Source organism: Conger conger, chromosome 4 (genome assembly GCF_963514075.1).
Source record: "Conger conger chromosome 4, fConCon1.1, whole genome shotgun sequence".
NCBI lineage: Eukaryota > Metazoa > Chordata > Actinopteri > Anguilliformes > Congridae > Conger > Conger conger.
The window spans coordinates 44,586,058-44,604,122 of NC_083763.1; the positions used below are offsets into that span (position 1 = coordinate 44,586,058).

The 18,065-nt window shown below is 39.1% G+C and overlaps 2 protein-coding genes across 3 annotated transcripts; one reads left to right on the forward strand and one right to left on the reverse strand.

The window, feature by feature from the left end:
• Positions 1 to 4,655: 4,655 nt before the first annotated feature.
• Positions 4,656 to 10,972, reverse strand: LOC133127452 (transcription factor BTF3 homolog 4-like). Its single transcript, XM_061240367.1, has 6 exons — positions 10,783 to 10,972; positions 9,933 to 9,994; positions 9,266 to 9,379; positions 7,553 to 7,754; positions 5,111 to 5,170; positions 4,656 to 5,031 (listed from the first exon to the last, which is right to left on the reverse strand). Exons 2-6 carry the CDS (start codon positions 9,984 to 9,986, stop codon positions 4,985 to 4,987), a joined length of 477 nt encoding a protein of 158 aa, XP_061096351.1. The 5' UTR covers positions 9,987 to 9,994; positions 10,783 to 10,972; the 3' UTR covers positions 4,656 to 4,984.
• An 88-nt stretch (positions 10,973 to 11,060) lies between these two features.
• Positions 11,061 to 14,698, forward strand: fpgt (fucose-1-phosphate guanylyltransferase). Of its 2 annotated transcripts, none has more exons than XM_061239965.1 (4): positions 11,061 to 11,200; positions 11,652 to 11,819; positions 11,907 to 11,999; positions 12,363 to 14,698. In XM_061239965.1, exons 1-4 carry the CDS (start codon positions 11,113 to 11,115, stop codon positions 13,775 to 13,777), a joined length of 1,764 nt encoding a protein of 587 aa, XP_061095949.1. In that variant the 5' UTR covers positions 11,061 to 11,112; the 3' UTR covers positions 13,778 to 14,698. The 2 variants fall into 2 exon arrangements, with proteins under 2 accessions (XP_061095949.1, XP_061095950.1); XM_061239966.1 differs by having other exon boundaries at positions 11,067 to 11,183.
• The last annotated feature ends 3,367 nt before the right edge of the window (positions 14,699 to 18,065 follow it).

An 18,065-nucleotide genomic window follows, 5' to 3' on the forward strand; every position in this document is an offset into this window, starting at 1 on the left:
CAGGCACTGACTGACCAGAGCACACCCGCATTATAAGGTGGGGGGAGGGGGGCTTCTGGTTTAACCTTCCATCTCTGGGAGGCATCATAGCCCTACACAGGACTGCCTGCTACAGTAATGGCAGACATGGTCAGGATCTGATTTCTGACAGAGGAGTGCACTTAGCAGATAACTTTTACTTTTGTCGGACATACTACCTGGAGGCCATTGTTTCTGACTATCGGGAAGAAATGTGATCTAAGCAACTTTGACCGTGGAATGATTGTTGGTGCCAAATTGGGTGGTTTGAGTATTTCAGAAACGTCTGGTCTCCTGGGAATTTCATGCACAACAGTCTCTAGACATTAGACAGAATGGTGCAAAAAAACAAAAACATCCAGTGAGCAGCATAGGAGTCATAGGAGAATAGCCAGACATGTTCAAGCTGAGAGGAAGGTGACAGTAACTCAAATAACCACATTACAACAGTGGTATGCAGAAGAGCATCTCTGAACACAGAACATGTCAAACACAACACAGGTGGATGGGCTACAACAGCAGAAGACGAATAAGTCTAAAAAAATACCCAATAAAGTGGTCACTAACTGTGTATATAGCCTATAAGAGACTGAATGCATTGGCTAATTTGATCTGAGGAGATGCAAGGAACAGTAGCCTTACACAGAAAAGGGTCATTTAACAAACTTCAACAGTGCTTTGCAATACCCCTCCCATGGTTTGATCTAGATTAAACGTGAAGTGGAAAAAAGGGGAAAATATTTTTTAAAACATTCAAAACAAGCTAACATACTCCAGGAGAGACTTTGTATCCTGAAAAAATAAATCTAAGATGTGGTGAGAGGCCCTCTGGGCAATACAACATACTATCAAGCTAGCAGGCTGACACTGATTTAGTAGTGCTTTCCACTTCAAAATTCACATGTTAAATTTCCCTTGGCATACAAAAAGCAACTCTTGACTTCGGCAGAGCTGTCTGCCAGGGTAGTGGATGGGACAAGCATGAAGAATCCAGACGTTGACACATACTTCCCACCAATCAAGCTGCAACTGGGAGATTCCATCCCACTAAGTACATCTATTCAAAATGTCAGAATCCACCATCACACCATGTCCCATAACAACATCTTCATACAGCATATAGGCCTAGACCAACTTTACCACAGAGCAGGAGGGCAGCTATAGCTGCATTCTATTAACACTACAACAAAATGTCATCCTTTAACTGTGGGATGTGAAAAATATCTGAACACAATAGCTCCTTTTCTTCATGAAAAATGGAGCAATAGCAATACCTGTACACAGCTTTTTGTATTCTATTTCGTCACATCAATACTGCACACAGTCTGCCTTGAGGGACTTGAAAGTAGACATCATTTAGCTTTTGCCTCACATATCTGTTCATCACTACACACAACAAAGATCAGCAGAAAGAAAGGCTATGTAGTGCATTATGGAATTCGACCCTAGGTGCATTTCAAGATGTCCATCTGTCACAATGTGAAACAATGACATTCAAAATAAAGCAAAAAATGGAAATCAAAAGCAGCTTTAAAAGATAGTGGAAGAATTCTGTCTTCAATGATTACTTAATGCTTCAGGGAATCCCTTCTTGACTGACTTCACAGCTACAGGAAGCACTGTTCACTGAGCAATTTTCAAATGAGTGGTGGGAAAAAAATAGAAAAAAAACTGTTAAATGGTAGCAGCCCTATTTTACACAATGCTTAAGCGTGAGAGGTTAAGTCGGAGGAGGTGAACAATACAAAATTTAAATTGGGAAAAAAAACACATTCCTGTGAGCAGATTTTTGCAAGCCAAAGTTTTCCCTTTAATTATATAGTTGCACAATTCTTCTGAATCTTTGTGTAACTGAAATTTCCATGAGCTGTGTCATTTAAAATAAGATTACAAAAATGAGGATGTCAGTAGTCTACACATGACTCATGAGTAGCATTAGAAATCACACCCCTCCAACAACATATTTATGACAAAAGGTCCCAAAGCAAGACCAACCCATCCTATTATGCTGTGGGTCAATTTGACCAATTTCCTTTTTTTATGTACCCAAATTACTGGTCATGAACTTTTGTCTAGCGTCTTAACCCACAGTCGTGTTGTGGAATGCCTGTGTACAGCTTGTGTAAAAAGATAATGTTGGTGAATTTGGGTCAGTAATGAAGGTCGCCTTTGTAAAATGCAGAATAAATACATTTTATAACTTAAAATGGTTACAAGAATTTGATTGAACAATTTTATCAAAATCCAACTATATTTGAAAGGAATGTGTTCAAAAAACTGTCAAATAAAGGGTTTTTAATGAAATAAAATATTCATGTATTCGTTCACTGTGAATGGCCAGATGAGCAAATTGAACTTTGTAAAGTTCACTGTTTTAGGACTATTTGACTATGTTGAATAAATGTGAAATTTGTAAATAATTTGTGGATAATTATCTCTCAACATATAAACAGTAACTGAATGCTTATTATTATAACATTACAGCTTTGTTATATGCTTTTGACGGTTTGACAACCTTCACAATGGCAAGTAGCATTCAGGAGCTGTCCGACATTGATTATACAGCAATGGCTCTACATAGTATGCATATTACAAGATTATTCTTTAAAAAAATGTTTTATACAATTTTTGGTTGGAACCTTTTGATTATCCTATGGGGCACAAAAGTACTGCATAACACATGTCACAGATAAACGTAATGGGGGGTAAACGGGTAAACGTGTCACTAAAAATGATGTCATTGAACACGATGTAATTTATTAATTGGTAGCAATTTTCCATTCTGTGTGGCGTTGCTGGCATACAACAGAACCATTACACAGTATAGCTACGTACTGTATATGTTCAAACGTGTTACTCATTTAAGATGGGTGCATGCAAGATACTGATCACGCCTGGCAAAGCAACCTCCGACCTAAAAAATACACATAGAATAAGAACCGCACAGTACAGGTCACCAGAATAGTTACAGAACTCTTGTTTCTCGTCATTATATATTAATCGGTCATATACTATTTCTTAGATCCAGCAACCGGCACACTTCTCCAATAACGAAATGAATAACTGACAGTAAACTGGAACATTATAACGTTCCCATGGTCATTGCAGTGGGTAGCAAGACAGCTGTTTAACCCTTCGATTACAGTCAAATGGTCAAGTTGAAATATGAATAGCGCTAACTAAATGCATGATGTAGCCTACCTTACGCTATGAAACTAAGCGACAAAGCGTGGCAGTTTTCTACTGAAATAAAATGTAACACCTAGCAAACCTTAGCTACCTGGCTTATCCTAAATGCAATGTTCATTAAATCGAGCTTTTGAAAGCAAATATTAAGGCTGTTCAGCGCATAAAACTGAATGGAACATTAGACAGACTGCATCGTTAGCCAGCTAAATTCTGGGGATTTCGAGCACGACTCGTATGACAAACTGCTATCTCTCAAGCTTGATCAGTTTGATGTGTGTCATGTAGCAACGTAAATAAAAGCATAAATATCAATAGAACATATATTAAAATATACTAATCTAAACATATCCATTAGTGAACGTGGAGCTACCTGGGTGTTCTTTATTATTTGCCAATACAAACATCAAGCCAAATAGCGCGATTTACTAAAGCAGTGCCGTTTTCTACACAATGACGCTAATCTATAAGCTCGTGCATTTTCCTCGAACGAAGATGGCTAAATTGTGATAACATACTGTCCAAATACTAGATCTTTACAATTAAACAGATGGTAGATATTGCTTGCATCATGACAAATACAACTCCCGCGTCTGAGCTCACCTGAGGAACCCTCATCCTCACGCGCCCGTGCGCCAAGAAACCGCTGTTGCCTTTTAGCTTGCATCCAGCATATTTAAACTAGCCACAAAACCGCAATGTAGCTAGCATATAAGGAACGATTCGTCCTCGGTTTATCTCCCCCTTGATTTCTCGATCTTCTTAGAACTCCGGGCTCTCCAGGCTCCAGCTAACGAACAGTTCGGTGAAGGCGCACAAAACCCACTCCCCGAGATTTAGCGTAGCGGTTATGAAACTGATGCCTAGTGTGGCCATCTTGGCTCTACTCCGTTCAATGTTATGAATCCCAATCAATGCGGGTCAGGTTGAGCCAAAATGGCATTAGTTTCATACGCTAAACTTTGCTCCACCCTCCCAACCCCAAAATAAGCATCTGCGGATACGAATGCACGATAGGCAGCGCCCCCCAAGACTGGACGAAATGCAAGCGCACTGCATCAACAACCAATTATTGCAGTACCGTAACGATTGAGAACAACTTGAAATACAAATGTAATGGCAAAAGAAAGTCCATTGGAAAGGACACCACTGAATTCGCCGACGTGTTCTATACATTGCTTTTCCATCTGCAATCGAGTATTCAACGGTTTTACCTTCAAAAGGAAAAAACTAAATTCCCAAACTCATTTCGGCATCACATTCTAACTGCTACATTAATCTACATTAGCCGGACAATACAGAACTAATGTATTGCCCAAATTGACTTAACTTCCTGGCCGCTATTTCATAGGTAATTGTGATTACAGAAAATGATTTATTTGTACATATCATGCAGACCAAATATTTGTGAAATCTAATCCTTGTTGCAATCAAAAATCATCACAATATAGAAAGGTTAATTCATTTTATTTTTTACTGCATAAACAAAACAAAATACTTAAATAAAGGCTACCATTCATTCCGTATCACCGCAATCATAGGCAAAACTGACAATTTAAAGACACTTATAGAACCGTTGTGTATAGTTTGACAACTTTCAGATTTAAGCGCACCATTCTGTTTGTTTGGAAAGTCTCGATGGAGTCAACCCGATATGATACAGCAGTCCCTGATTGGTGTCAAAATGATACGACTAGTTTCCTAAAGTTAAAACACTGACAAGTTCCTTTCTTGATTGCAGTCCCCATCTTTGGAGGTCCCCTTCATCTCAAAGGAACCTTCAATTCGCTTCATTCTTCGATGCCTCGTCAAAGTTCTCTACAAGATCTAAAGTTAAGGAACAATGTTAATAAAATAATCTTTAATATTAATCTCAAATGACAGATTCAAATGAAGGTATTAGTACCTGGGACGTCATCATCTTCCTCGTCAATATCTTCTGCTTTTGGCGCCTTATTGTCAAGCACTACGATAAAAAGAAAAATAGAATTGATGTACTGTTCAAAAAGCACCCCTCCATCAAACTGCTAGCAAAGGGTTCAAGTACTTAACATGAATGCTGTTTGAATTGGGCGTTAACGGCTGCAGATTTCTACAACCCATGCCTAACTTGTGCTATGCTCCCAGGTCAAACATCTTAGCATCCAAATGAGTCTCCGAAACATTATTTTAACATTTGAGGCATAATCAAAACATGATAGTGAAGGTGCCCCAAGACTGGCCTATTACTGGCCAAGGTGAGCAAGGGCAAGGTGACAACCAAACCTCTTCAAGCTCAAAGGAATGTCATCAAAACAAAATGTGGTAAAACACCCATTTACCCATGAAATATGACGCGGTGGTGAACATATTTAAGATATGGATCTATACTACACACAAAGCACAAAGTAACTTTAGGTGTAAAGTGCAGTTTGCATACAGTGTTCAAAAATGCATTTTACCATTCTTTCAGGCTGGTGCAATTCATTCATGCATTCATTCATTCATGGCTGGCTATATTTGACCTGCTGTAAGAAGCAGCAATCAAGACCAGTTTGTAACATATTAGGATAAAGTGTTAAAAATAGTACACAGAGTAAGCGTAATACAATTAGTTGGGAGCATAGCACAAGTTAGAGAACAGGGATTGCAACGGAAAGGTTCCATTACCATGTTCAATTCTGATGTGTGCTGCAGTTATCCTTGAGTGGGGTAATTAACCCGAACATCCCCAGTAAATTAATCTTGTGGTATAAATGAGTTATTTTAAAAAATGTAAGCTTTCTGGATAAGAGCATCTGCTACATTCCCAAAAATGGTCAACTGGTCGAATCAATTGTGCATTATGACAGACAATCTGCCGCTGTGGAAGTTTTATGCAACCATTAGCCAACTCGGTTTAAGTAAATTCCAACAAAAGCAGATGAGAAGGGAGAGGGGTTAGAAAATTCTGGACAGGCAACTAGAGCTGCTTACACCCATTTGACTAAAAAAGATTTAGCCATGTCATTAGTTACAATATAGTCTAACATGCTGAATAGCTCATACTGGAGACAAAGGAAAGTAATAACAACCATCAATACTTTAGAATTAAAATTGTGATTTTCCAGTGTACAACAAATAGATGCAGCAACTTGTCAGACTCATCTGCAATAGCAGCCAACAAACAAGCTAACAACTATTAAACATTATTTTAAGAGCATTTGCATTTGCTTCAAGAGTTGTCTCATGATTTAAAGAATTCTGTACAGCTAGCCACCACCTATTATAGTAATGAGTGACAAAGCTGGCAAAAACAATTGCATGTATTTGAAAAGGTGCAGCCAAGATACCAACTTGCCTGAATTCCCTGAATTCCCCAAAGCACTGGGTTTCAAAGCTAGGAAAGTATGCACTGTGTAAAAAGGAGCTAGCAAGTCCAGCAATGTAGGCAACTTAAATTACACAGCTTCAGGAACAATACCGTTTGTGGCAGTGGGTGACAAAAACGCACTGTCTGCGATTAAATTCTTATCACATTAGAATTTAAAACAATATCTGTAAAATTAAACTAACTGCTTGTCCGTTTGTAAAGTTATAATTCCCCATTGTGGAGCTTTCATATTCCTCATTAAACGGAAACTATTTTCATATCCACATTAGAACGGGTAATTCATCAGGAAGCAGCTTAACACAATATCAGTACAATGAAAATAACAGCTTGTCGACATGTAAAGTGATAACTCCCAGGCGCCCAGATTTCATATTGCTCGTTTAAATGGCAACTATTTTCGCATCTATATTAGAACAGGTATATTTATCAGGAAACCACTTAAAACAGTATCTGTAAAATGAAAAAAAATTTAAAAAAATAAAAACACGTGTCCCCTTATAAATGTACAATTTCCTGGCATCCAGCTTTCACATTGCTCAGTAAACTGAACCATTTTCACATCTACAAAGTCAGATTACATGTAGTCTCAAATATTTAAATATGGAATCGCAACACCTCCACTGTATTGGCAAAAGCAGTTGTCCTGTCCCAGATGCACAAAATTGTGTAATCCTTGGGGCCAATGCCTCAGCAGCATAGCTGAGCTCATGGACAACAGTGTGAGGCAGCAGCTGGCTCTGCGCTTTTTAGATGAGGCCCCATGAACTGGCTGATATTGCAGCAATGGGACATGCCTACAACTGCAATTTGACATTCCCAACTAAGAGGGCAAATGAGGAAAAAAAACAAAAAACAATTGTATTTTGGTTGGTCACACCTATAACTTCCTGTGGAAAAAGGAAATGTTCCACAAACTACATTCAGCTTTTGAGCTTAAGCGATCGGTTTTACCCAGTGAGTGTGTGGTTACATGTTAAGTCCGAATAAAAAGCCCACCTTGCCGAGGGAACTGTTCTGCAAGCTTGCGCAAGCTACTGAGGCTGTCTGCACCCAGCTGGCTGAGGATTCCAGGTAGCATCTCTGTGAGCTGCTTGGTCTCTGCATGGCCCGTGATGGCGAAGGTGTTGGCAGACAGAGAGGCCTGCACTTTGGGATTGTTGAAGTGAATCACTGTCCCATCATCCTTAATCATGTTCACCTATGAGGGAGGCCTTAAGGTCAGAACAAGATGCAAACCGTAGCATGGATTTGACCTTTCCACATGAGAATTACTTTTGCTAGGCCTTAAAGGAGTAGATCAGACTTTATTTCACCATTTATTTTCATACCTACCCATGGTCCTAACAGTTCTCACATGGATGTCATAATTGCTTTGTGCCATTTCTTACTTCAGAATTACCCACGGTCATCAAATTGAATAAGAGCAGGTAGGGGACATTTAGCATGCTCCAAAGCTTATGAAAACATTTCCCTAACAAACAAAACTTTTGGAATCAATCAACATTAGGCAAGTTGAAAATCAATTACGCAAAAAATAGCATGCTACTCCTTTAATCTTCATAACTGCAACCACCTTTCAATCACAGCATAAGTTCAATGACACAGATCTAAAAAATACAATACTGACAAAATTGAACATTTAAATCAACTTCAAAACTCAACGAAGCAGAGGCAGGGCTAGGATACCCATTTTCATGACTGTCACTCCAACTGATTACATTGGCACGCACATTGCAATACATGCAGAGTTTCATCTCAAATTAGATTAATATTATCAAAGCTCTCTCAATACTCAGTGGATAAATGATGCAAAAAGCATTTTAACTGTTGCAAGTGATTTCAAATGAGTGGGCAATTGATGACGGAATTTTAGAGGGAAAACACTGAGACATTAAATTCAAAACATTGTGCGTCTGTGCAGACATACTTGCGGAAACTGTAGCAGAAAAATTCTGTCACCAATTACTTGCTAGTGGGCTTAATGTAAACACAGGCAAGTTAGCCATTTTTTTTGTAATATTCACACACTGATATTGCATACTATTGGTGGTGGCCAAGCCATGGCAGTTAATATTCCATTTGACTTTTTATTTTTCAATATGGTGGAATTGCACAACATTTTATGACTTTTTGAGATGAAAGTATTTATTTTGGAAGGACTTAAAGGACAATTGCAAACAAGCACACAATCTTTGTGAAATCTCATAAATGCACATAATATTGTGTAAGTATGCAAATCCCTTTGACAATATAAAATTAACTACCTAAATGTCTAGTTCTTGGAAAAGTAAGATTATAAAGCGGGTTTCAAACACAAAAGCCCTTTAAATCGTGTTTTTTTGCCCCCCAAGAAACATTAGTTAGAACATACCTTCCACTGCCCTGACAGAAAATCCAGTAATGCAAGAAAGTGAATGGTTAAGTTCGAATGGAGATGGTGATATTCCTGTCAAGCCCTTGCACTGCTTTTCCTAAGCCCTTTCTTCCAGTGATCCTGCACCGCAGTGGCTGTCAACATAGTGGCTGTCACACAAGTCATGATTTTATCCAGTGTAGTGCTTAAGTTACTAAACAGCTTATCCACAAACAATGATGTATTTCACCAAATACACCAATGAATACTTACTAGAATTATTCAAAAGCTTTAAATATTATACCACAAGTTCACAGCCATATGTGAATCCTCAGATGAACTTAAAAGCCACGTACCTCCTCAATACCAGCAATATTATTCACAGCCAATTTTTTTAATGAACTCTGAAGTTTTTTGTCATCAGCTGTTGCCGTTCTGTGGACGACCTTCTTCTTTCGACGTGCTGTTCCCTGAAGAACAAACAAGCGTTAAAGTAATACAAGAGGACAAAAAGTGAGGCCAGACAACTTCAAATAGAAATGCAAGAGAGTCAAAATACGTAAAATGTGCCATTCACCATCTTCAGCCAAAACTCCTTCACCTCAACTTCCTTGAAATGATGTATGGACACTGGCCAATTTTATGCATCTAAAACGTTTTTATGTCAGTACTGAGGAAGGTGGCCCTTTTGGCATCAGATATAAAACCATGTGATGTAGGTACTGTAATGCAGCCCAGTAATATCCATAAAAGGTTGGTCGATGGGGGTGACGATGCAACCAATAAAAAGAAAGTGAAACACACAGAACAGTCCTGGAAAACAGCAGCACTCATCTACAGCACTCATCTACAAGTAATACTGATGATGCCAGAGTAGGCCTTTGGGGTTTATTTTGGGCCACTTAAATGTTGTTGTGTAAGCCCAAAGTCAATTTCTACAACATTAAGCTGGTAAAGTAGATCGTGGAATAATATTTAATAATTATATTTTTAAGGTCACTTAAACAATTGAAATACACATACCTTCCCTCCTATCCGGACCTGAGCCTGAAGCTTGGCCAGTTTTTCTTGGTTCATGTTGCTCTCTGAAAAATAAATAAAAATTCCTCTGTTAAACGGGCGGAGATGTGCCAATTACAGTTTATTTGGCATAGAAAAAGGACAATAAAAACAAAAAGACGTCATTCCGCGTTTTACAATCGGATCCAGGAAGGTTCCCACGGTCCGTGGAATGCATAGGATTAACGATACATAGAAGCTGGCTCAAGTACCAAGCAAATTAGCGCTAGAAGGTTAGTCAAATTTTGTAATCTGGGAGATAACATTAACTAATACTATAGGTAAACCACCATGTAACTTAACGCTAATTGACGCTTGGCTTGAAAGTTTATGAAAGCGTGCACAGAGGGACACACATGGCGAGTGCCTGTGAGGAAGTATTTGAATAACTGTAGCTAGCTAGTATCCAAAACCCAACTTGGAATATACAGCTTGCTAGCGTTGGATAGCCACTCAAACGACCGCCAAAGCATTTCGCCAAACACATCACCAGCTTGTTACCAACGTTAGCTAAAAAGCCAGCTAGTTTGCCGTTAACGTGAGCTAGCAAGCTAATCAATATATTCCAATTTGCCAACAATTGACTTGCTAGCGCAAGGCCCATCACTGGCTAATTTTAGTTAGCTTTCTGGTACATCTAATTTTAAATACAATTGTAGTTGTATAGTTAGCTATATAACGTTACATTGTTCTACAATACGAGTGTGGGAAAATATGTAGCTACAGTAATAAATACTTTTCATAAAAATTTTTGCGGGTGGCCAATTGCTAGATTCTCGACCAAGCTGGTCAGCTAACTAGCTAGCTATATTACCTGAAGGTTGACAAGAGCTTGCCGAATAGTTCTTCACTGGACCAGTTCCACAGACAAACGCTGACACACGCGGCGACGAAAGATGGCGGATTGGAGCAACTACGGAACTGTGCGTCGGGGATCACGTGACCCCGGTGAACTTGGTCAAGTGCTATACTCTCATGTTTCTATGGGCGTCGCTGTCTCGACATATTATAGACAGAGTTTAGAAGAGAGAGCTCTGACGTACGGTTTTTGTACTTGAGTCTGGGGACGCACTTGATCACATGACTGTTAACTTCCGCGCTTGATTCACACACAAACTAGTACACAAGTCTGCAATAGTGAAGAATGGACAGACAAGGAAGAAATTACAATACAAATGTTAAGTTGCAAGAATCAACCGGGGAAAAACTGAAAAGGTTCGATAATTTAAGAGGTAATGCTCTTAGCTACGTAGTAACATAGTTTAAATGGCTTATTTCATTTTTTCCTTTTCGGACATTAGATAACGTAGTTTTGCATTCAGGATTTTTAGCCTAAATTCCCAGTAGTATTGTTGCAATTAACGAATTTTAGCTTGTTGGCTACCTCTGCGATTACTTTTTGGTTGATACAATGCAATGCGTAGTCGATAACGTTTCCCAAGGTAACGCACATTAAAATTAATTGGACAGGTCAGTCGATTAATATTTGACAGTAGAATCGCTCGTATTTATGTCGTATACCTGCACTGCGTAAAACCCGGGACATCTGTTTTTTTACCGAAGTCTTTTGTTCCAGATTTGTGAGTGTTCCAAGTTTTACCTAGCTCCGTAATCGTGTTTCGTGAAACTGCTCTGGTGAGTGCAGCTACATAACGAATTTGCTCATTCTGTTTGTCCTTGTAGGTACAGATGTGAGAACAGGAGAATTTTGGGATCTTGTCGTTGTCACAGCGGCTGATGAAACTCAGAAAGACGCATACGAACTTCAGATTTCGGAGAAACTTCGGAGGAATGAGCTGCCATTGGGCATTCCTTATCATGTATTTGCTGATCCCCCCGGACCTAAAATAGGTGAGTTTATATCCGTCTGTCACTGTGTACATCCCATGGAAGGACGAATAGTGATTATATGCCAGTTCATCATATGGTAATTTTCAGGTAACGGTGGATCTACACTGTATTCCTTGAAATGTTTAGAAGAGAAATATGGACAGAAGTTACGTGGATTCAAAGTCCTTATGATCCATGCAGGTATGCTTTTCTGCATTGTCATTTTCAGTTGTGTTTTAATGTTTGTTTCAATATTTTGATGGTTACGAATCGTGTTGTTTCACCAGATGTGTGAACTTACAACTGAACTTGCAGTTGCAGTAATAGCGTAAAAATCTAAGTGAGTGGTAAATGGAAAGGGTAGTTACACAAGTTGATTTCATGACCAGATGTATTAGATGTATTATAATGTTCTGAGAATTTAACTGTTAAAAATCCCATGCCATAATAGGATCTTTAATGACTGCACTGAACCAGGTTCTCGGTTTAAAGTAACTTGAACTCTGATTAGCATGAAAATGAGAAGAAAAATTATTTGTTTGTGATTGTTTTTTAATGCAAAAGGTGGATACAGTCAGCGGCTACCAAACGCCAGTGCTCTTGGGAAGATTTTCACTGCTCTGCCTGTTGGCAACCCGGTATACCAGATGCTGGAACTCAAACTGGCCATGTACATCGACTTCCCGTTGCATATGCAGCCAGGTGTCCTCGTGACTTGCGCTGACGATATTGAGCTTTACAGTATCAACGACACTGAGTGCATTGTGTTCGACAAGCCCGGCTTCACCGCCGTCGCCCACCCTTCCCCCATTTCTGTTGGTACCACTCATGGAGTGTTTGTTTTGAAGCCAGAGGAAGAATCCCAAGTCTGTGAAATTGAGTACCGCTCCTGCAAATGTTTTATGCACAAACCAAGCATCAGTGATATGTATGAAAGAGGTGCCGTGTGTAAAGGTGCAGCCATGCCATTTTCTACTGGAAATCCTGAATTTGTCTACACTGACAGCACGTATTATTTTGATTATACCACAGGGACAAAACTGCTGAATTTACTCAAAGACATTGGGCCTCTCAGTTGTGAGATTGATGCCTATGGGGACTTTCTGCAAGCATTAGGCCCTGGGGCCACATCATCATACACTAAAAATACTGTAAATGTAACAAAGGAAGAAAGCAGTCTTCTGGAAGTTCGACAAAAGATATTCAGCTCTCTCAAAGGAACACCTCTCAATGTCATTCTTCTCAATAACTCGAAATTCTATCATGTTGGAACCACTCAGGAATACCTTTTTCATTTCACAAAAGATCAAGATCTCAGGGCTGAACTTGGTTTCATTTCAGATGCTTTTAGCATCTGTTCATATGAAACATCAAGAAAAGCAGACGTTTGTGTTATGCACAGCATCCTTCACCCTAGTTGTACTGTAGGTCCAGGCACAGTTATTGAATATTCAAGGATTGGCAGCCATGTGACTATAGGTCAGAACTCGATAATTAGTGGTTGCTGGATAAACAGTGGCCAGTGTGTACCCCCCAGTGTCTTCATGCACTCACTTGCTGTGAATGTGGATGGCACCACTGGCTTTGTGACCATAGTGCTTGGAGTAGAGGACAACCTTAAGCAAAGTGTAACATCCCTCTCGGACGTGAATGAACTGCAGCTCTTCGGAACCAGCCTGGTCAAATGTCTGGACCGCTGGGGCCTGAGCCCCGAAAGCCTGAAGTTCACAGGTGACAGATCCAGCCTCAGTTTGTGGAATGCCAGAATATTCCTGTTGAGCTCTGACCAAAGAAGTTCATTCACAATTTCACTAGAGATGATGTGCTCTGTGCACAGCACCTCCAGTTTCAGATGTACCAAAGATCTCAGATTTCTGTCACTGCAGGAGATCCTGCTGTGTAAGAATTTGGAGGAAATGCTGAAATTTCGCAAAGAACTGTCTGATGACATATGTAAAAAACGATCTGAGTGTAATTGAATGTGCCTGTCTTCACTTCAAAATCATGTAAAATTGTTCATGGGAATTTTTCAGGTGAATAATACTGAATCGGCTATATATGATCAAGTTTTGTTATGATTTTTAATTGACTGGTTTCTGGATATTTGAGGTTGCTGCATCAAGTGGACAGGTTCAAGATATTTTATAGGAGTGGCTGAAAGGGCATCAAATATGCTACATAAAAAAACATGGGAATGATAGATAAGAACAAGATAACCGACCACGAGTGGTGGTGTCAGGTGCGACATGCACAGGACCTGGCATTTCAACTTTGACAGACCACATGTTTAAATTCCAAAAAGCATCTTTAAAACAAGATTTGATATGTTGCTCAATTACACTGCCAGACGACGTTGTTGGTTGTCTCTTGGCAGTCTTCTTTCTCCAAAATACGCTACAGCTTGATTATATTCTATAAAAATTAACATTCAGCTCCTAACCATAGCTTTGGTTCGAGTGGAACTCTGGTATTTGGAGTGCGAAAATAAAGTTTTGTAACCCTCAGTCACTAAATCCACAAAACTGAAACAATTAAGAATAGACACTTTACATGAGTATTTTAGTATTTCTTATACTGTTCCTCAGCAGTGAGTGTCTGTTTTTTACATTTTGTTAGAATTTCTTTTAATGAATTTAGTTGTGGGTACTCACTGAAACTGATGAAGTGATCTGCCCTCAGCCAGTTGGACTGGCCAGTTAGGCAGACTAATAATTGAAAAGGGGCTCCCAAACAGTATTGGGGTGAGTGTTAGCTCAAGAGTGGTGAATTGCAGGTTTGTTAGAGAACAACTGCCGTGTTAATTTCCAAAAGTGTAAATATACCTGTATATATTTGGGGAATGTCTTGGTATGTTTGATCTCTCTGTATATATGTAATTATATATTTTACTATTGTACAAACGTGTTTTTGCAGCAGTGCCATTTGTTTGGGGGGTTGTGGACAGTGTAAAGTGCCTCACCGTAAACCCTGGTGTTTCGAAAGGGTCAAAATTCCACACACTACACTGTACAAATTACATTGGAAATAAATGACTTCCAATTGCACTGGACCTGAAAACCTGCAAAGGTTAAGCCCTTGGATTTAAGGATAGTTTTGAACTTCCATCAGATTGCCACCAGGGTGGTACAAGCTGACCCAACACATGCAATGGAAAATGTTCCACAATGGGAAAAGTCTGAGAAAACAATTACATTTCATTGGAATTAAATTGTATTTGGATAGTACCTTTTACAATACAAATAGTCACAAAGCAGCTTTAAAAAGAATCCAGGCCTGAGACCCCCTCAGAGCAAGCCTAGGGCGACAGTGGCATGGAAAAACTCCCTGACTGACAGGAAGAAACTTAGCAGAATCAGAGGGGGAGCCCATCTGCTTCTGGCCAGCACTGCGCAAAAAAATGAGTTTAACAGCAGTATTATATGTAGTGTATAAATATATTATAGTAGTGTTAAATAATGATACAAATAATAATTATGCCGATATAGATGATTATCCGGGAAGGTCCGGTTCTTGGCACAAGGAGGGCAGAAGTAGCAGGTTAGCTGAACCCGGGGTCAGGTTGTGGTGCTTGAGCTACATCTCCAGGCCGGAGCCCAGAGCATGGAGAGGAAAGCATAAAATGACATTCTTGATATCAAGCCTGAAGTTTTTATATAAAAAGGGTCAACCCATATAACTCGATAAATTAATAACTGAATTATAATTCTAACTTGTTATAGCCTTTCAGAATTATTTTTATTTGTGGTAATAATATTTAATTTCTTATTTTACCCGTTGTAATGATAATGAGCATTTTTATTTCTTGTTTTTGATCAGCCCACTTGGCCTACTTTCTGGATTTATAACCAAGGCGTTTTCTAACGATAAACTTCAGAGCTCCGCGGTAAACCTGTTTCAGTTTATGAAGGACACAATTACACTTGATATGTACGGATTTATGTGGCTGTTGTCAAAACCTTGTTCCTTGTTCATGGCACCCTCTTGTGTTCAACATTTTTCCAAGCTGAGAAGAACAAAGTCCAAAGATGCAACATTGAATTTAGCCTATTTTCTTCACACAATTTCATCTACCTAATTACTGATACGTAAGTCTACATCAGTCAGTCGGTCCAAAAGATGAATGACCGACACAACAAGAACATAACCCTGTGTTCACACTTGACGTCATAATAAGAGGCAGAAAGAACTAAAAGTAGCAAAGCAAATGCAACCGAGCATGCAAAATATGTACATAGGGTGACAATTATAACTTATTAAAGTACATAAATGTTTTAAGATATTTACATTTAGACAATGAGACAGCATAAAAGAGAAATGTGCATTTACAGGCAAATAGCACTATATCAAAATATAGAAAGTTATACATATTTACATCAGATCAATTATTACAATTCATTTCACAAAAAAGAATACAACATTATATACAGTGCCCTTGGTAGCATTTAGGACAAAGAGTGTTCCATACATTTTGGTTTCACCATGTTGACATTACAGTGCTTTTTACATATAGCTCCCACAAACACCATCATGTTTTGAACAAATGGCTCCACGTGTTTCTGATCAGTCGTGTATTCAATTGCTACCTTAGAGCATTCAGTATCTAGTCTGAATATCTGAAGATTCTAGATACTGAATGTCAAGGAAGCCATTATGAGGCTGAGAAATCTGAGACATATGCCAAACCTTAGTTTACCTTAGCCATGCCAAAATCAATGTTTGGAGAATCATTAAGAACAAAAAGAGCACTGGTGAGCTCAGTAATCACAAAGGGGGACCTGGTAGGCCAAGGAAGTTGATGGCTGAATAATTCTCATCATAGTGAAGAAAAACCCCTAATCACATGTCCCAACCTATCATAAACAATTTTCAGGAGGCAGGTGTTGATATAACATAACATGACATTAGGTAATGGCGAGAACCGGCCATTTAGTCCAGCAATGTTTGCCTTTTCCTACCCCTAAGTGTACCTACTGCCTAAATTGCCTAAAAGCTAAATAGAATCTAACACCGTAATAAGCCTGGTCTTGAAAACCCCCAGTGTTCTTGAAAACCCCAAGTGTTTCTGCCTCCACTACATGCACTGGCAAGCTATTCCACGCGTTGACCACTCACTGTGTGAAAAAATACTTCCTAATATCTGTACGGAAATTCTCCTTTGCCAATTTCCATTGGTGTCCTCTCCTTCTGCAAACTGAACTCAACCTGAAGAATCCCCTATACTTCACTTTGTTAATCCATTTAATGAATTTAAAAGCCTCAATCAAATCCCCCCGAAGCTTCCTTTTACTAAGATTAAAGAGATTAAGCATCCTAAGTCTATCCTCGTAACTCTTATCTTTCATACATGGAATCAAACTGGTTGTCTTTCTCTGAACCTTTTCTAGTGCCTCTATGTCCTTCTTATAGTGTGGTCCCCAGAACTTTACATTTAGTTGTATTAAATTTCATTTGCCAGGTTTCCGACCACTTCCGGATTCTGTTTTAAGTCTTCCTCGGTTGCTTTAGTAGAGTCTATACTGTTAGCTAAATCTCCTAGTTTTGTATCATCTGCAAATTTAACTAAATTACTTTTAATGCCCATGTCTAGGTCATTTATGCAAATGAGGAAGAGCAATGGCCCCAGCGCTGATCCCTATGGGACTCCACTTTTCACAATACCCTGCTCGGATAAGGCCCCTCCTACTACTACTCTTTGTGTCCTTTCTCGTAGCCAATTCCGAACCCACTTCAAAATGGGTCCTACAATTCCGTCCTCATTTTGTATAGGTATACAATATCATAAGCCCTGCGATCATCAAGACACTCAGTAGCTTCCTCAAAGAATGCCAAAAGGTTTGTCAGGCATGACCTACCCTTTCGAAAACCATGCTTGGCTATCCCTTAGAGTGTTGTTATTTTCAAGAAATAATTCCAGTTTCTCCCTAATTATAGATTTCAGTATTTTACATGTAATACAAGTTAGACTGACTGGCCTGTAGTCTTCAAGATCAGTACGGTCCCCTTTCTTATATATTGGTATTATATTACCTTGTTTCCAGTCATCCAGTATTTCTCCAGTTTCTAAGGACTGTCTAAAAATACTTGCCAGTGGTTTAAAAATGATCTCACTTAACTAATTGAGTACCCTTGGGAATATGCCATCTGGGCGTGCTGCCTTATTTGTCTTTAGTTTATGTAAGTCATCCAATATTTCTTTATCTCCTATCTCAATATTGGCTAAGACATTGTTAGTATTGAGTATGCCTTCCGGCCTACTAGTAACCTCAT

What these genes read in the sequence shown, in the direction of transcription:
- LOC133127452 (XM_061240367.1), bottom strand. Translation starts at nt 9,986, where the DNA reads ATGAACCAAGAAAAACTGGCCAAGCTTCAGGCTCAGGTCCGGATAGGA. An exon ending in AGGTCCGGATAGGAGGGAAG is followed by an intron (nt 9,380 to 9,932) that starts GTATGTGTATTT and finishes TTTGTTCTTCAG; the next exon opens with GGAACAGCACGTCGAAAGAA. An exon ending in AGAACAGTTCCCTCGGCAAG is followed by an intron (nt 5,171 to 7,552) that starts GTGGGCTTTTTA and finishes TTTTTATCGTAG; the next exon opens with TGCTTGACAATAAGGCGCCA.
- fpgt (XM_061239965.1), top strand. Translation starts at nt 11,113, where the DNA reads ATGGACAGACAAGGAAGAAATTACAATACAAATGTTAAGTTGCAAGAA. An exon ending in AAGGTTCGATAATTTAAGAG is followed by an intron (nt 11,201 to 11,651) that starts GTAATGCTCTTA and finishes TTGTCCTTGTAG; the next exon opens with GTACAGATGTGAGAACAGGA. An exon ending in TCCCCCCGGACCTAAAATAG is followed by an intron (nt 11,820 to 11,906) that starts GTGAGTTTATAT and finishes GGTAATTTTCAG; the next exon opens with GTAACGGTGGATCTACACTG.